Source organism: Schistocerca nitens, chromosome 4 (assembly GCF_023898315.1).
Source record: "Schistocerca nitens isolate TAMUIC-IGC-003100 chromosome 4, iqSchNite1.1, whole genome shotgun sequence".
Lineage (NCBI taxonomy): Eukaryota > Metazoa > Arthropoda > Insecta > Orthoptera > Acrididae > Schistocerca > Schistocerca nitens.
The window spans coordinates 174,183,985-174,202,970 of NC_064617.1; the positions used below are offsets into that span (position 1 = coordinate 174,183,985).

An 18,986-nucleotide genomic window follows, 5' to 3' on the forward strand; every position below is an offset into this window, starting at 1 on the left:
CCAGAAATCTATCGACGCATCAAGCTTGGCTGGCAAGCATTTGGGAAGAATTCAAAAGTATTCAGATCAAAAATGCCAGTAAATCTGAAGAAAGCAGTATTTGATCAATGCATTCTTCCTGTGATGACGTATGGTTGCGAGACATGGACACTGAACTCATTCACAAAAGGGAAACTTAGGACAGCACAGAGAGCCATGGAGAGATCAATGCTGGGCTATACAAGAAAGGACTGGAGCCGGCCGCGGTGGTCTCGCGGTTCTAGACGCGCAGTCCGGAACCGTGCGACTGCTACGGTCGCAGGTTCGAATCCTGCCTCGGGCATGGATGTGTGTGATGTCCTTAGGTTAGTTAGGTTTAAGTAGTTCTAAGTTCTAGGGGACTAATGACCCCAGCAGTTGAGTCCCATAGCGCTCAGAGCCATTTCAACCAAAGGACAGGAAAAGGGCAGATGACATCCGGTCTGTGACGAAGGTTAATGACATCTTAGAGAGAGTAGGTTCCTTGAAATGGCAGTGGGCTGGCCACGTTGCAAGAAGAAAAGACAACAGATGGACGAAGCTGGTACTGGAGTGGAGTCCGAGAGAGCACCGGAGGCCTAGAGGAAGACCACCAGACAGATGGGACAAAGACATCAAGAAGATCGCTGGTAACACCTGGCAGAGAACTGCCCAAGACCGTCCCACTTGGAGAAGACTTCTGAAAGCCTACCTGAATCCACAACTCGAAGAGGCCACATCATCTAATGATTGAATTGGCTGATGATGATGATGATGATGATTCTTCACTATTAACTCTTCTTTCAGTTTCTTAACATCAATGTGCTGTGTGTGTTGATGAGCCGTTTCAGAAAGCAGCAAACTATAAATGTGGTGGCTATTTATTCTATCTTATTCAGTCTAACTGACTCGGAAATCTACTTCAGGGACTACAAAAATGAATTAAAACTGTTTATCAATCAGAAAAGAATATTTGATTGGGCAGCAGAGGCACGTGGCCCATTGAATTAAACTCAAAGGAAGAATGTACAGTAAAGAGAAATGGAACTTCGTTGACAGTTTCATATTGCTTATAAATTGCTCGTACTGAAATGGGATATGCTCAGAGATCATACCAATGTGCGAGTAAACTGTAGGGGAGAATAATCCAGTTTACGGCGCCTGTGACTCATTCCTTAAGCAGTTACTAAACACAGCCTTCCGAAATGCCTTCAAAAAAGAAGACGAAGTAAATATTCAGCTGCCAACATGATTAGCGTAGAAGTAAATATCTTCGAAGTAGTGAAGCAAATTAAAACAATTAATAAAAGCAAGTCTTCTGGTCCAGACTGTATACCAATTAGGTTCCTTTCGGAGTATGCTGATGCATTAGCTCCATACTTAACAATCCTATACAACCGTTCGCTCGATAAAAGATCCGTTGCCAAAGACTGGAAAGTTCACAGGTCACACCAATATTCAAGAATTAATCCACTAAATTACAGACGCATATCGTTCACGTCGATAAGCAGCAGGATTTTGGCAAATATATTGTGTTCGAATATAATGATTTACCTCGAAGGAAACGGTCTATTGACACACAGTCAACGTGGGTTTAGAAAACATCGTTCCTGTGAAACACAACTAGCTCTTTATTCACATGAAGTGTTGAGTGATATTGACAAGGGATTTCAGACCGATTCCGTATTTCTGGATTTCCGGAAGGCTTTTGACACTGTACCACACAAGCGTCTCGTTGTGAAATTGCATGCTTATGGAATATCATCTCAGTTATGTGACTGGATTTGTGGTTTCCTGTCAGAGAGGTCACAGTTCGTAGTAATTGACGGAAAGTCACCGAGTAAAACAGAAGTGATTTCTGGCGTTCCCCAAGGTAGTGTTATAGACCCTTTGCTGTCCCTTACCTATATAAACCGCAAAACGATATAGAAAAGATATCTGAATGGTGCGAAAAGCGGCAGTTGAGCCTAAACAACGAAAAGTGTGAGGTCATCTACATGGGTGCTAAAAGGAACTCGTTAAACTTCGGTTACACGAGAAATCAGTCTAATCTAAAAGCCGTAAATTCAACTAAATACCTAGGTATTACAATTACGAACAACTTAAATTGGAAGGAACACATAGAAAATGTTGTGGGGAATGCTAACCAAAGACTGCGTTTTATTGGCAGGACACTTAGAAAATGTAACAGACCTACTAAGGAGACTGCCTACACTACGCTTGTACGTCCTCTTTTAGAATACTGCTGCGCGGTGTGGGATCCTTACCAGATAGGACTTGCGGAGGACATCAAAAAAGTTCAAAGAAAGGCAGCACGTTTTGTATTATCGTGAAATATGGGAGAAAGCGTCAGAGAAATGATTTAGCGTTTGGGCTGGACATCATTAAAAGAAAGACGTTTTTCGTTGCGACGGAATCTTCTCACGAAATTCCAATCACCAACTTTCTCCTCCGAATGCGAAAATATTTTGTTGACACCGAACTACATAGGGAGGAACGATCACCGCGATAAAATAAGGGAAATCAGAGCTCGTGCGGAAAGATATAGGCGTTCATTCTTTCCGCGCGCTGTACGAGATTAGAATAATAGAGAATTGTGAAGGTGGTTCGATGAACCCTCTGCCAGGCATTTAAATGTGATTTGCAGACTATCCATGAATATGTAGATGTAGAAAATTCCACAGCGCTTGTGAGACACTTTGTAGAAATTTTTGTCGGCGTACAAGATGGTACTTCATGAAATACATTTTTACCTTCTAGGACGACCGTAATCGCTATAACTATTAGTGTTGTTTTATTTTTAGAGATAAAGAGAACATAGTTCTGATTCTGTACGAAAATAAAAATTATTTTTAGGATGGTAGTTTAGGCAGTGAATCGCAAACAGAGATGATCAGTCGGGGCTTACGATTGTTGATGATGGGTAGGTCTAAGGAGACCGCTGTAGCCCTTCTCTTTCCAGGGACGATAAAAACATAGAGAGCTCGATCTGCCCTGTTGCTAAATCGCACCTATCTTTTCGAAGGGGCGCACTAGATGGCCTCTTTCTATTTTTTGTCAATTCGGCCCCGTCGCGCACAAGGACGGAGGTTGGGCTGTCAGCAGTTGCAATTCCCCACTTTTCAGCCAAATAAATGATTTTAATTTTCAGATGCCGCTAAAAATGAATGTTCAATTTAAAAAATTATGGTAAGTCCCGTTGGGTAAAAAACGAAAATCTGGTTTATTGATTTTGTTTAAGGTATTCACACAGAGGAATGAAGTGATGATTCTACGTAGACTGCGAGGGATACCGGTGGGAGTGTCATAAGATCTGCAGTTTTTTGAGTGGCGTGTAGCATGGGTTTTATGTCAGTGGATGTCTGATTGAGGGACTTGGGAGGGTGACGAGGAAAGACATTGTGGACCAAGCATAGGGATATGTGTCACCCTTTCCTCACTGTCCTCATGTGTGACATACGATAGCAGAAGAATGATCGCATAGTCTACTTCGATTAAAGCATTGTTTCGCTACACCTAGGTCGTCTTTATTCCAGAGATTACCCATTTAACTACCGGCGCATTTTTGTTAAAATTAGTTGTGGCCTATACTTACCTATTACGACCCTATGTCTGTTCTGAGGCCTACTTGATAAGGATTCCAAAGACTGGAACAGTATACTAGAGCTCGTCGAAAATGGTGGCTCTGAGTACTATCGGACTTAACTGCTGAGATCATCAGTCCCATAGAACTTAGAACTACTTAAACCTAACTAACCTCAGGACATCACACTCATCCATGCCCAAGGCAGGATTCGAACCTGCGACTGTAGCGGTCGCGCGGTTCCAGACTGTAGCGCCTAGAACCGCTCGGCCACTCCGGCCGGCCTAGAGCTGGTCGCTTTAGTGTCCTGTATGTAATTTCCTGTACAGATGCGTCTCACTTACCCAGAACTCTCCCGATCAATCTAAATCTTTAGTTCGTCTTTCCTAATACTGATTTTACATTTAATATCGCATCTTAGAATTACCCCTAACTAATTACATGACAACACATACTCCAAATGTTTAGCGCTAATCTTGTAATCTGATACTGTCGTGTTTTTTATCTGTGTTGTAGGCATTACCTGATGGTTATCCACATTTAAGGGCAGCTCCGATTCATCACAGCAAGTGGGCATGTTGTCCTAGGCTTCCTGTAATTCCTTACGATAATCCAGTGCGATGCTTTCCCCAACACAACAGCGTCGTCAGGCAAAATTCTAATAGCGCCGCATATCCTCTATGATAAATCATTCACACATATTGAAAACATTTGAGGTGCTGTTCGACTTCCTTGTGTTCACCCTGTGTTACGACATCGTGCTGAAAAAGCAACGGCTCCCAATTTTTTATGTGAAAACTCTTAAAGCTCTTTCTAAAAAAAACAGACGTTACTAACATCTACATCTTTACTCTTCGTTTCAACATAGGCAACCTGGCGACGGACATATTTTTCCCAGCGAGAGACCAGTTTGTTGATAACGTCACTGTAGATTGTTTAACTTGGTTGATGGAGCCACCGCCTCACATCTGGTTGCACCGCTTCGTTACTATCAAACTGAAGTCCTCGAAGGTGTTATTTAAGTTCTTTAAACAGACAAACGTAGGATGGGACCAAGTCTGGACTATATGGAGGACGATCGATGACAGTGAAGCCAAGGCGTCGGCTTGCTGCAGACATAACAGCGCTCGTGTGTGGTCTGGCGCTGTCATACGTAAGGGGAAGGTGCTCCATGTGTGGACGAACTCTTAGAATTCGAAACTCGATTACAGCCCGCTGTTTCTCACGCCTCGACATAGTAACGTTGCACACCGCCATGTTGCACAATTCGCAGCCCTCTAGCGGCAGAGGGCTGCAAATACACTACTGGCCATTAAAATTGCTACACCAAGAAGAAATGCAGATGATAAACGTGTATTCATTGGACAAATATATTATACTAGAACTGACATGTGATTACACTTTCACGCAATTTGGGTGCATAGAGCCTGAGAAATCAGTACCCAGAACAACCACCTCTGGCAGTAATAACGGCCTTGATACGCCTGGGCATTGAGTCAAACAGAGCTTGGATGGCGTGTACAGGTACAGCTGCCCATGCAGATTCAACACGATGCCACAGTTCATCAAGAGTAGTGACTCGCGTATTGTGACGAGCCAGTTGCTCGACCACCATTGAACAGACGTTTTCAGTTGGTGAGAGATCTGGATAATGGGCTGGCCAGGGCATCAGTCGAACATTTTCTGTATCCAGAAAAGCCCGTACAGAACATGCAACATGCGGTCGTGCTTTATCCTGCTGAAATGTAGGGTTTCGCAGCGATCGAATGAAGGGTAGAGCCACGGGTCGTAACACATCTGAAATGTAACGTCCACTGTCCAAAGTGCCGTCAATGCGAAAAAGAGGTGACCGAGACGTATAACCAATGGCATCTCATACCATCACGCCAAGTGATACGCCAGTATGGCTATGACGAATACACGCTTCGAATGTGCGTTCACCGCGATGTCGCCAAACACGGATGCGACCATCATGATGCTGTAAAGAGAACCTAGATTCATCCGAACAAATGACGTTTTGCCATTCGTGCACCCAGGTTCGTCGTTGAGTATACCATCGCAGGCGCTCCTGCCTGTGAAGCAGCGTCAAGGGTAACCGCAGCTATGGTCGCCGAGCTGATAGTCCATGCTGCTGCAAATGTCGTCGATCTGTTCGTGCAGATGGTTGTTGTCTTGCAAACGTCCCCATCTGTTGACTCAGGGATCGAAGCGTGGCTGCACGATCCGTTACAGCCATGCGGATAAGATGCCTGTCATCTCGACTGCTAGTGATACGAGGCCGTTGGGATCCAGCACGGCGTTCCGTATTACCCTCCTGAACCCACCGATTGCATACTGTGCTAACAGTCATTGTATCTCGACCAACGCTAGTAGCAAAGTCGCGATACGATAAACCGCAATCGCGATAGGCTACAACCCGACCTTTATCAAAGTCGGAAACGTGATGGTACGCATTTCTGCTCCTTACACGAGGCATCACAACAACGTTTCATCAGGCAACGCTTGTCAACTGCTGTTTGTGTATGAGAATCGGTTGGAAACTTTCCTCAGGTCAGCACGTTGTAGGTGTCGCCACCGGCGCCAACATTGTGAGAATGCTCTGAAAAGCTAATCATTTGCATATCCCTGCATCTTCTTCTTATCGGTTAAATTTCGCGTCTGAAGCACGTCATCTTCGTGGTGTAGCAATTTTAATGGCCAGTAATGTATGTAGGCGTGAAAAATAAAGACTCAGCGGAGGAGCGCCTCTGAAGGTGTCCAGCGCAGTCCTGGACGAAACTTGAGGAACAGAAGAGTTTCTTGGACTACGAACTCACATCCCGAAAGATTTACCATAAATTAAAGATGTACAACGTTAATAACGTTTGTTTTCTTTAAAAAGCCGCAAGAGTTTTCACATAAAAAAGTCGGAGGCATTTCTTTTCAGCACGCCCTCGTACTGTCATTTCTGCAGAACATTCAGTGTCCTAATGTAGAATACCTAGACCGTATGCAGCAGCTAAAAAGTGAATCCTAATGCTGGTTTTTTCTAATTCGATTGCTGTATCAACTTCAAACTCCAATTTCACTTTTCGCCGCTCTCTGGATACTATTCTGAGATAAATTGCGATACATATCAGCAAACTGAAACAGCACAATAGCTACTACAAAGTTACTTCACAGTGTATTTTTTTTTCATACGTTAAGATGACAAAACACCCATTTTGCCTGATGAGCGTTAATGATCTGATTGAAACCTGCATGAGAAGGATTGCTGTGTATAACAGTTGGGATATTTTTGGCAACCACGGTACGCATTTTCTTGAAGAGTGGCCATCTGAAACTGGTTAGTGCCCCACAGTCCATAAAAATTTCGAGATGCCTCAGGATTTATTCTATCACCGATCCCCTCTTTTAGTGAAGTTGTGCAACACAATTTTTTTCTCCCCGGTTCGATTCATGTCTCCTCATTGGCTACTGATCTACACGTCTAATCTCTGGCATTTTCCTGTAGCACCACATTACAAAAGCTTCAGTTTTCCCTTGGTCTGAACTGTTTATCGTCCATGTTTGTCTTCCGTACATGGCTGCATTCCAGACAAATACCTTCAAAAAAGAACGTTTAACACTTTTCTTTTCCACAAATGCTCCAATCTATATTTTATGTTTTACTTCTCCCATCGTCAGACATTTTTCTGCCCGCTACTATTTCTTGTGCCTCATTTCAAAATCTACTTCCTTTAGAATATTCTGAAGTAATTTCATTGAATTCAATTACCCTTGCTTAAGTTTTATGCGTGCTCAGTTTAAAACCTCTTCGCGAGATGCGGTCTATTTCGTTCAACTGAACTTCCATGACCTTTGCCGTCTTTGTCGTATTACAACTCCTAACGTTTTCGCTTCTCACCCGCAGCCTAAATTTCTTTCTGGTGAACTACAAATCTTAGTGTTCATTTCTTCTCCCTGGATTTCAATTTCTGTTATTTATTATATCTCTTGAATTAGCTGATAACATGATCATGCAGAAGTTATTTAGACGCCGAGACGTTACAGCGACGCCTGTCATATATTTTCTGCAGCTGCTGCAGATGGTGGAGTCGGCCAGTGGGACGATGCACAGCAGCCAATAGCCTTAGAGAGGGAGCGGCGCGCCAGCAACCATTCTGGTCCTCCCAGAGGACCTCCACCCGGCAGGGGCCGCAGGCAGCTGGAGGAGGAGGAGCCAGGTAGGATGCAGCTTTGCGTTACGTACACTATACATATATGAGGTGCATTGTGCTGCCACCTACTGCCAAGTACTCCATATCAGCGACCTCAGTAGTCAGTAGACATCGTGAGAGAGGAGAATGTGGTGCTCCGCGGAACTCACGGACTTCGAACGTGGTCAGGTGATTGGGCATCACAGGGTGATAGGACATCTGTTAAGAGATCAGCGAATATTTTCCATTTACTAGAGGGAGGTATAGAGGGTAAAATCTGTAGAGGAAGACTGAGATTGGCACACATCCAGAAAATAAATGACGTACGTTGCAACTGCTGCTCAGAGATGAAGAGGTTCGGACAGGAGAAGAATTCGTCAGAAGACTGATGAAGACGTATTCCATTTGTATGTTATTGCCGAGTAACATCTCAGTCGACCAAGCTGTGCCGCGTTAACTGTCGCTTTAGTCCCATGTGAGCCGAATTCCGTCGCACCAGCGAGTCGAGCTCTCGCATTGTTCCGGGTTGTTATGAGAATTGTTAAAAAATTGGTTCTAAGATTTCGATGTTATCGCAAGAGTGATCTTGTTGGACATGAACTTACTAAGAAAATCAGAAATACGACGAATATTAACAAATGTGTATATTGATGGCATGTTCTTAGTTCAAAATACACTCCTGGAAATTGAAATAAGAACACCGTGAATTCATTGTCCCAGGAAGGGGAAACTTTATTGACACATTCCTGGGGTCAGATACATCACATGATCACACTGACAGAACCACAGGCACATAGACACAGGCAACAGAGCATGCACAATGTCGGCACTAGTACAGTGTATATCCACCTTTCGCAGCAATGCAGGCTGCTATTCTCCCATGGAGACGATCGTAGAGATGCTGGATGTAGTCCTGTGGAACGGCTTGCCATGCCATTTCCACCTGGCGCCTCAGTTGGACCAGCGTTCGTGCTGGACATGCAGACCGCGTGAGACGACGCTTCATCCAGTCCCAAACATGCTCAATGGGGGACAGATCCGGAGATCTTGCTGGCCAGGGTAGTTGACTTACACCTTCTAGAGCACGTTGGGTGGCACGGGATACATGCGGACGTGCATTGTCCTGTTGGAACAGCAAGTTCCCTTGCCGGTCTAGGAATGGTAGAACGATGGGTTCGATGACGGTTTGGATGTACCGTGCACTATTCAGTGTCCCCTCGACGATCACCAGTGGTGTACGGCCAGTGTAGGAGATCGCTCCCCACACCATGATGCCGGGTGTTGGCCCTGTGTGCCTCGGTCGTATGCAGTCCTGATTGTGGCGCTCACCTGCACGGCGCCAAACACGCATACGACCATCATTGGCACCAAGGCAGAAGCGACTCTCATCGCTGAAGACGACACGTCTCCATTCGTCCCTCCATTCACGCCTGTCGCGACACCACTGGAGGCGGGCTGCACGATGTTGGGGCGTGAGCGGAAGACGGCCTAACGGTGTGCGGGACCGTAGCCCAGCTTCATGGAGACGGTTGCGAATGGTCCTCGCCGATACCCCAGGAGCAACCGTGTCCCTAATTTGCTGGGAAGTGGCGGTGCGGTCCCCTACGGCACTGCGTAGGATCCTACGGTCTTGGCGTGCATCCGTGCGTCGCTGCGGTCCGGTCCCAGGTCGACGGGCACGTGCACCTTCCGCCGACCACTGGCGACAACATCGATGTACTGTGGAGACCTCACGCCCCACGTGTTGAGCAATTCGGCGGTACGTCCACCCGGCCTCCCGCATGCCCACTATACGCCCTCGCTCAAAGTCCGTCAGCTGCACATACGGTTCACGTCCACGCGGTCGCGGCATGCTACCAGTGTTAAAGACTGCGATGGAGCTCCGTATGCCACGGCAAACTGGCTGACACTGACGGCGGCGGTGCACAAATGCTGCGCAGCTAGCGCCATTCGACGGCCAACACCGCGGTTCCTGGTGTGTCCGCTGTGCCGTGCGTGTGATCATTGCTTGTACAGCCCTCTCGCAGTGTCCGGAGTAAGTATGGTGGGTCTGACACACCGGTGTCAATGTGTTCTTTTTTCCATTTCCAGGAGTGTAGTTGAAGCATATCTCTGGATGATTTGTAATGGGCTTCTTATTTATACCGCCTTTTAAGCTAGAAGAGAGCTTGCGGAATGGGGTGGGTGGGTATCTATTTAAAACCTCAATTAATGCGCTTGTGCAATTACAACGCTTGATCTGTGAGTCGGCGTATCATCCAAATGCAAAAAAACACTTTTTTTGTTCGCTAATGTAGATCGCTTCAGTTCCATCTTTCTAGAAAGCGTCTACTTACGCTAATCATTGTTTCCCATTTAAAAGTAAAAGCCATCATTCTTGTCCCGCCACATTAGTACGAATCTGATTTTGTTGCAATTACACCTTCATCGTTCGCGTTTTTTGTCTTCAGGCTACTCAGGTGTAAGCACCTTTCATCTGGGAAAGTCCTTAAGATTAAATTCCTATCTTTTACAACACGATTTTCTTTGAGAAGTTTTTTTATACACTTAAAAGACCCTACACATATTAGAGAATATGCACCTTCATATGCCAAACTTTTATCGTGATAGTATGCATCTTATAACTTCTTTCAAATGGGATTCACAGCCTGTAAAATTTTGTTAATTGTATCCAATGTTTTGTTATTCCAATGCCACGTAACGTCTGTAAGTTCGTTTTCATTGACTGACTTCGGGAGTGTAATGTCTGGCCTAAATTAATCTCACAATGTGTGATGGCAGCTCATATACTTTCATGCAGATGCATTTGAAGTTTGACATTAGGTGCGCATGCCTGATACATTTGCACATACTGATGATTTTGATAATGTTCACCACGGTCGAAAGCAGCTGATGATGTGCAACGTGTAGACTTCTGTGTAATTATTATAGTCAATAACGTAACACTGAATCTACTTAATATTACTCGTCCATACAAGTGGGATGCGTATAATCTGATCAATGAAATGAATCCTGTCTTCCCCGAACACTCCAACAATATTGTGTGTGTGTGATTGGATCAAGCTGGCCGGGGTAGCCGAGCGGTTCTAAGCGCTACAGTCTGGAACCGCGCTACCGCTACGGTCGCGGGTTCGAATCCTGCCTCGGGCATGGATGTGTGTGACGTCCTTAGGTTAGTTAGGTTTAAGTAGTTGTAAGTTCTAGAGGACTGATGACCTCAGAAGTTAAGTCCCATAGTGCTCAGAACCATTAGATTGGATCTTATGGACGCCCAACGGCGAGGTCATCAGCGCCCTTACACTTATTAAAACAAACTTATGAGCAGATGAACTAAAGTTGTTGTTCATGTACGCACTCGAAATGGCCACACAGTCACTCTATCTCAGATGCACTCTTACATGCATTAAAACATGTTAGGAGGGGAGATAGATAATCAAGAAATTAAAACACAAAGAAAACAAAACACAGAAGAGCTAACAGAAAAGCACAAGGAAATGTGACTGGCTAACGTTGTATTCTTGTATAAAATTTATTTATCCGATAGTAAACAGTCATACTAAACAAAAGTGTGTTGTCGCTGCGTGATACTTATTTTTCACTATTTTACGAACCGTGCCATAGTGATTACCCAAGGCAGCTGTTAACAAACATTGCGTATTTATCTGTACGAAAGACTGAACAAAAATCACATCACAGGATGTGTACTTTCCAAGACTGGTCGTATGTAAAATCGATTAGCGGGTCTAAGCCTTCCATTCAGTCTCTTGTTGACCAGCCTAGTTTGGCAGTTGAAGATAGCAAGAAGAAAGCCGAAGTTATTAATTTCACGTTCAAGACATCGTTCACGCATGAGAATCGTACAAACATAATGTCATTTGACCATCGAACAGACTCTCGTATGGACGACATAGCAGTAAGCATCCCTGGAGTAGAGAAACCACTGAAAGATTTGAAAGCAAATAAATCACCAGGTCCGGATGGAGTCCCAATGCGAAGAGTACTCTACGGCATTAGCCCATAATCTAGCCTACATTTATCGTGAATCTCTCGTCCGACACAAAGTCCCAAGCGACTGGAGAAAAGTGCAGGTGTCTCCAGTATATAAGAAGGGTAAAAGAACGGACCGGCAAAAATTACAGACCAATACTCCTAACTTCTGTTTGTTGCAGAATCCTTGAACACTTTCTCAGTTAGAAAGTAATAAACTTTCTTGAAGTTAAGCAGCTCATGTCCGCGAAAGCATCCCTCGTGCGAAACTCGGCTTGCTCTTTTCTGACATAATTTCCGGAAAGAAATGGACACGGTGCCCCATTGCAGGCTGTTAACGAAGGTGTGAGCGTATGAAATAAGTTCACATATATGAGTGGCTCAAAGACTTCTAATGTAATAGAACCCAGTATGTTGTCCTCAACGGCGAAACAAGGGGAATCTTCAGGAGTGCCCCAGAGAAGTGTGACAGGACAGCTGTTTTTTTAGGTTAGATGGCCTTGGGCAAGTACAGAAAGGGCAACAGCCTCAACGGGTGCAGGGAAAAGTCAGGACATGCGGGGACCAAGCAGCAATCGGTATTGTAATTGTAAACTGTCGAAGCTGCGTTGGTAAAGTACCGGAACTTCAAGCGCTGATAGAAAGCACCGAAGCCGAAATCGTTATAGGTACAGAAAGCTGGTTGAAGCCAGAGATAAATTCTGCCGAAATTTTTACAAAGGTACAGACGGTGTTTAGAAAGGATAGATTGCATGCAACCGGTGGTGGAGTGTTCGTCGCTGTTAGTAGTAGTTTATCCTGTAGTGAAATAGAAGTGGATAGTTCCTGCGAATTATTATGGGTGGAGGCTACACTCAACAACCGAGCTAGGTTAATAATTGGCTCCTTTTACCGACGTCCCGACTCAGCAGCATTAGTGGCAGAACAACTGAGAGAAAATTTGGAATACATTTCACATAAATTTTCTCAGCATGTTATAGTCTTAGGTGGAGATTTCAATTTACCAGATATAGACTGGGACACTCAGATGTTTTAGGACGGGTGGTAGGGACAGAGCATCGAGTGACATTATACTGAGTGCACTATCCGAAAATTACCTCGAGCAATTAAACAGAGAACCGACTCGTGGAGATAACATCTTGGACCTACTGATAACAAACAGACCCGAACTTTTCGACTCTGTATGTAGAGAACAGGGAATCAGTGATCATAAGGCCGTTGCAGCATCCCTGAATATGGAAGTTAGTAGGAATTTAAAAAAAGGGAGGAAGGTTTATCTGTTTAGCAAGAGTAATAGAAGGCAGATTTCAGACTACCTAACAGATCAAAACGAAAATTTCTGTTTCGACACTGACAATGTTGAGTGTTTATGGAAAACGTTCAAGGCAATCGTGAAATGCGTTTTAGACAGGTACGTGCCGAGTAAAACTGTGAGGGACGGGAAAAACCCACCGTGGTACAACAACAAAGTTAGGAAACTACTGCGAAAGCAAAGAGAACTTCACTCTAAGTTTAAACGCAGCCAAAACCTCTCAGACAAACAGAAGCTAAACATTGTCAAAGTTAGCGTAAGGAGGGCTATGCGTGAAGCGTTCAGTGAATTCGAAAGTAAAATTCTATATACCGACTTGACAGAAAATCCTAGGAAGTTCTGGTCTTACGTTAAATCAGTAAGTGGCTCGAAACAGCATATCCAGATACTCCGGGATGATGATGGCATTGAAACAGAGGATGACACGCGTAAAGCTGAAATACTAAACACCTTTTTCCAAAGCTGTTTCGTAGAGGAAGACCGCACTGCAGTTCCTTCTCTAAATCCTCGCACAAACGAAAAAATGGCTGACATCGAAATAAGTGTCCAGGGAATAGAAAAGCAACTGGAATCACTCAACCGAGGAAAGTCCACTGGACCTGACGGAATACCAATTCGATTCTACACAGAGTACGCGAAAGAACTTGCCCCCCTTCTAACAGCCGTGTACCGCAAGTCTCTAGAGGAACGGAAGGTTCCAAATGATTGGGAAAGAGCACAGGTAGTCCCAGTCTTCAAGAAGGGTCGTCGAGCAGATGCGCAAAACTATAGACCTATATCTCTGACGTCGATCTGTTGTAGAATTTTAGAACATGTTTTTCGCTCGAGTATCATGTCGTTTTTGGAAACCCAGAATGTACTCTGTAGGAATCAACATGGATTCCGGAAACAGCGATCGTGTGAGACCCAAGTCGCTTTATTTGTTCATGAGACCCAGAAAATATTAGATACAGGCTCCCAGGTAGATGCTATTTTTCTTGACTTCCGGGAGGCGTTCGATACAGTTCCGCACTGTCGCCTGATAAACAAAGTAAGAGCCTACGGAATATCAGACCAGCTGTGTGGCTGGATTGAAGAGTTTTTAGCAAACAGAACACAGCATGTTGTTATCAATGGAGAGACGTCTACAGACGTTAAAGTAACCTCTGGCGTGCCACAGGGGAGTGTTATGGGACCATTGCTTTTCAAAATATATATAAATGACCTAGTAGATAGTGTCGGAAGTCCCATGCGGCTTTTCGCGGATGATGCTGTAGTATACAGAGAAGTTGCAGCATTAGACAATTGTAGCGAAATGCAGGAAGATCTGCAGCGGATAGGCACTTGGTGCAGGGAGTGGCAACTGACCCTTAACATAGACAACTGTAATGTATTGCGAATACATAGAAAGAAGGATCCTTTATTGTATGATTATATGATAGCGGAACAAACACTGGTAGCAGTTACTTCTGTAAAATATCTGGGAGAATGCGTGCGGAACGATTTGAAGTGGAATGATTATATAAAATTAATTGTTGGTAAGGCGGGTACCAGGTTGAGATTCATTGGGAGAGTCCTTAGAAAATGTAGTCTATCAACAAAGAAGGTGGCTTACAAAACACTCGTTCGACCTATACTTGAGTATTGCTGATCAGTGTGGGATCCGTACCAGATCGGGTTGACGGAGGAGATAGAGAAGATCCAAAGAAGAGCGGCGCGTTTCGTCACAGGGTTATTTGGTAACCGTGATAGCGTTACGGAGATGTTTAACAAACTCAAGTGGCAGACTCTGCAAGAGAGGCGCTCTGTATCGCGGTGTAGCTTGCTCGCCAGGTTTCGAGAGGGTGCGTTTCTGGATGAGGTATCGAATACATTGCTTCCCCCTACTTATACCTCCCGAGGAGATCACGAATGTAAAATTAGAGAGATTCGAGCGCGCACGGAGGCTTTCAGACACTCGTTCTTCCCGCGAATCATACGCGACTGGAACAGGAAAGGGAGGTAATGACAGTGGCACGTAAGGTGCCCTCCGCCACACATCGTTGGGTGGCTTGCGGAGTATAAATGTAGATGTAGATGTTCTCTAGGTACATAAATGATTTGGCGGACAGGGCGAAGCAATTCACAGCCGGCTGCCAGATTTATTACCGGTAGGTTCGAGCAACAAGTACGTGTTACGGAGATACTTCGGGAACTCGAATGGGAATCCCTGGAGCGAAGCGGACGTTCTTTTCGTGAAACTCTATCGAGAAAATGTAGAGAACCGACATTTGAAGGTGACTGCCGGACGATTCTATTGCCGCCAACATACACTGCGCGTAATGACCACAAAGATAAGATAAGAGAAATTAGGGTTCATACAGAAGCATTTAGTCGGTCGCTTTCCCTTCTCTCTATTTGTGAGTGGAACTGGAAAGGAAATGACTAGTAGTGGTACAAGGTACCCTCCGCCACGCGCCGTACAGTGAACCTCCATCACCATCCGTGCGCTAACTTGCGGAATATCTGTGTAGATGTAGATGTGGATGTAGATGCTTAACGAAGTCTCCCACTGTTATGTAACAATTTGCTGTTATGTCTTCACGGATTTGTGTAAGGAACGCAATGCAGAATCATACAACAGCAAAACGGGAACATGTAAACCGATAGATTATGTTGCTAATGAGCATCGCTTTTTGCAAAACCCGGTATCTGATCCTCAACTTAAAATAAATTTAATTTAACGTTCGTAAATAGATTCACTAACAAAATACTCGCATATAGTATTCTTGAGTAGTTGTGTCTGTCTAGGGGTTTCGTCAAATAGCAATAGCGAATTTAAAGGGAAGAGTGAAAAAAGGGAAAAAAAAAAGAATTTCCGCACTCGTTGCACTACCGTTTGGTCAAGATCGTGGCCGTTACAGAGGTGCTCAGGTGGTTGTTACAAGAAAGCCGTGGCACATCAGGTATTACAATGCTTTCAGAATTTCGAGTGCTTCCTGTCAAGCAACTGAGATTAAACATAGATCAAAAAATTTAGAAATTTGCGGTAAATTGCTATGGGACGCAACCGCTGAGGTCATCGGTCCCTAGGCTTACACACTACTTAATCATACTTAAACTAATTTACGCTATGGATAACACACACACCCATGCCCGAGGGAGGACTCGAAGATCCGACGGGGGAAAGCGTGTGGACCATGGCAAGGCGCCCGAGACCGCGCGGCTACACCGCGCCGCTAAACATAGATCAGCCGGCATATGTGTTGCTCCGTGATCGCGCAGTAAAATTAGAGAAATCCAGGACTATGTACAGGACTATCCAGCAAGATTTTGTCTTCCACCGCCAGCTTTCGAACCACCACTGCATTCGCATTTGCAGTTTCCTCAGAAAGCTCCTCATTAACAGAACCTGTCAAATTCTTCCAGGACAAAGACATAGAGTGTTAATAACGTTTATTTTACCTAGAAAGCTTTAGGAGTTTTCACATAAAAAATTGAAATGCATTATTTGTCTTTATGACCGCTTAAAAACTGCTATGGCGCACAAAAGTCAGTCTGCCGAAGCCATTTAAACATGCAAAAATCAATGGCGGGAGAAAATTTTCCTGATACATCAACTATTTAAAATTCTCTGAGAGCGATGAGCAGGTTTTCATCTATCCCCCACATTAGTGCATTCTGAATCGACTCAGAACTGACCAGGGCAGATAAGGAGCATTACCACAACAATGGGGACTGAAGTCCCCTACTCAACGTGACTACGCCAAAGAGAAGTAAACTGTACATCATGTAATATTTGAATGTCCTTCAAAGCATTCATAGTGACGATGAATTACCTCCACAATTTGCCTACAGATCCTTTTGATTGGATTCTAGACATAGGGTTATAAACCCATTAGTAATGGGATATGGTGTGTGTGTAGAAATCTATCTATTTGTTCTAAATAGTCATCTAGTATTTTCTTCATTGTATGATAAATAAACTGTTATAGTTAAAACTAGTGCTGGCAGTAGCTGTGCTAGACCTATGTTGTTGTTATGTTACAATTTTGTTGAAAGACACCCTAAAGTGCTACAGTGGTGCATGGTGCATGTTATGCACAGAGGCTGTGGACGATGATGGCCAGTGGAAAAACACATGGCAGCCAGTGGCAGTAATGAGGGAGAGGCGGGCCAGCAACCACTCGCGACCTCCCAAGGGGCCTCCACCTGGCAACCATTCAGGACGTCCCAAGGGGCCCCCACCCAGCAGAGGCCGCAGGCAGCTCGACCAACAGGCACCAGGTGGGTCGAAGGAACTGGGAAAAAGCTAAGAAAACAGGCCTCCACACACAGGATCACTGGTCCACCAACCTGCTCATGCAGGGGGTTAGTCTCAATCCACTTGCCTGTGTATGGCTGATGGGCATGCTGTCAGGTCTGTGGTTTGGGTGCATCAGTTCCACTGGCACGCACCTACCTACTTTCCATGACCACTACCTGCCAGCTCACACTCTGTCAGTACAGTATTTTCTTCATTGTATGATATATAGATTGTTACACTTACAACTTGTGCTGGCAGTAACTGTGCTAGACCTATGTTGTTGTTATGTTACAATTTTGTGGTGGTTCACCAAGCAGCTGATGGGTTGAGTGAGATGCTCGCCAACCTTAGCTACAGCCCATCAGACTGGGCGTGTATGCTGGCGAGTGCTTATATGGATGGACTGTGGGCTATCACGTGAGCAGGTAGGTACTTAATGGTGGAACTGATGCATCCAAAACACAGGCCCAACCGTGAACTCATCAGCCAAACACTGGCGTGTGGGTGTGGACTGACACCCTCAGTGAACAGGATGGCTGAATGGTTAGGCTGTTTTTGGGGGCCTGTACACACACTATATTCAGTGCTAAGGTTCAGTGCAGGACCAGGCCACTAAGCTAAAAGTAGTTGTTGCTAGAGTAAGAACATCGTTACCACAAAATAATCTGAGACAATGATGTCACATTCCTTGAAGTGTAGATGCACTGTGAAGCGTTTAGCAAGCATGGAGAAGTATTTGTCTGTATGAGGGTTTGTGATTCGTCGAGGATGGCTGCTACCTGCCCATACTGAAAATCGTTTTTAACCAAATAAAAACACAGTAGTAAAATTCTTCTGTAGCTACGGTACCTAACACGCACCAGTACCATGTTGCTCGAGACGTTAATACACTGAAGCGCGAAAGAAATACAGAGATATGTAAACAGGCAGAATACGGCGCTACAGTGGACAACGCCCATATAAGACAAGTGTCTGGAGCAGTTGTTAAATCGGTTACTGCTCCCACAATGGCAGGTTATCAAGATTTAAGTAAGTTTAAATGTGGTGATATAGTCGGCGCACGAGCGATGGAACACAGCATTTCCGAGGTAACGATGAAGTGGGGACTTTCCCGTACGACCATTTTACGAGAGTACCGCGAATGTCAGAAATATGTTAAAACATCAAAACTCTGAAATTGCTGCGGCCGCAAAATGATCCTTCAAAAACGGGACTAACGACGACTGGAGAGATCGTTCAACGTGACCGAAGTGCGACCGTTCCGCAAACTGCTGCAGAATTCATTGCTGGGCCATCTACAAGTGTCAGCGTGCGAACCATTCAACGGAACATCATCGATAAGGACTTCCAGAACCGAAAGCCCCCTCGTATACCCTTGATGACTGCACAATACAAAGCTTTACGCCTCGCCTGGGCCCGTCAACACCAAAATTGGTCTGTTGGCGACTAGAAACATGGTGCCCTGTCGGACGAGTCTCGTTTCAAATTGTATCGAGCGGATGGACGTGTACGGGTATGGAGACAATCTCATGAATCCATGGAACCTGCATGTCAGCAGCGGACAGTTCAAGCTGGTGGAGGCTCTGTAATTGTGTTTGCAGTTAAAGTGATATGAGACCCCTGATACGTCTAGATACGACTCTGACAGGTGACACGTACGTAAGC

General features: G+C 44.8%; 1 protein-coding gene across 5 annotated transcripts in view; it reads left to right on the forward strand.

The window, feature by feature from the left end:
- Positions 1–18,986, forward strand: part of LOC126251640 (basic salivary proline-rich protein 3-like) — a 101,830-nt gene that overhangs the window by 53,325 nt on the left and 29,519 nt on the right. For 4 of the 5 annotated variants that reach the window (XM_049952189.1, XM_049952190.1, XM_049952193.1 and 1 more), the window contains 2 exons: positions 7,639–7,785; positions 17,123–17,302. In XM_049952189.1, coding sequence (XP_049808146.1) covers positions 7,639–7,785; positions 17,123–17,302 — 327 coding nt within the window. The remainder of the gene's footprint in view (positions 1–7,638; positions 7,786–17,122; positions 17,303–18,986) is intronic. The other variant, XM_049952191.1, reaches the window with a different exon arrangement.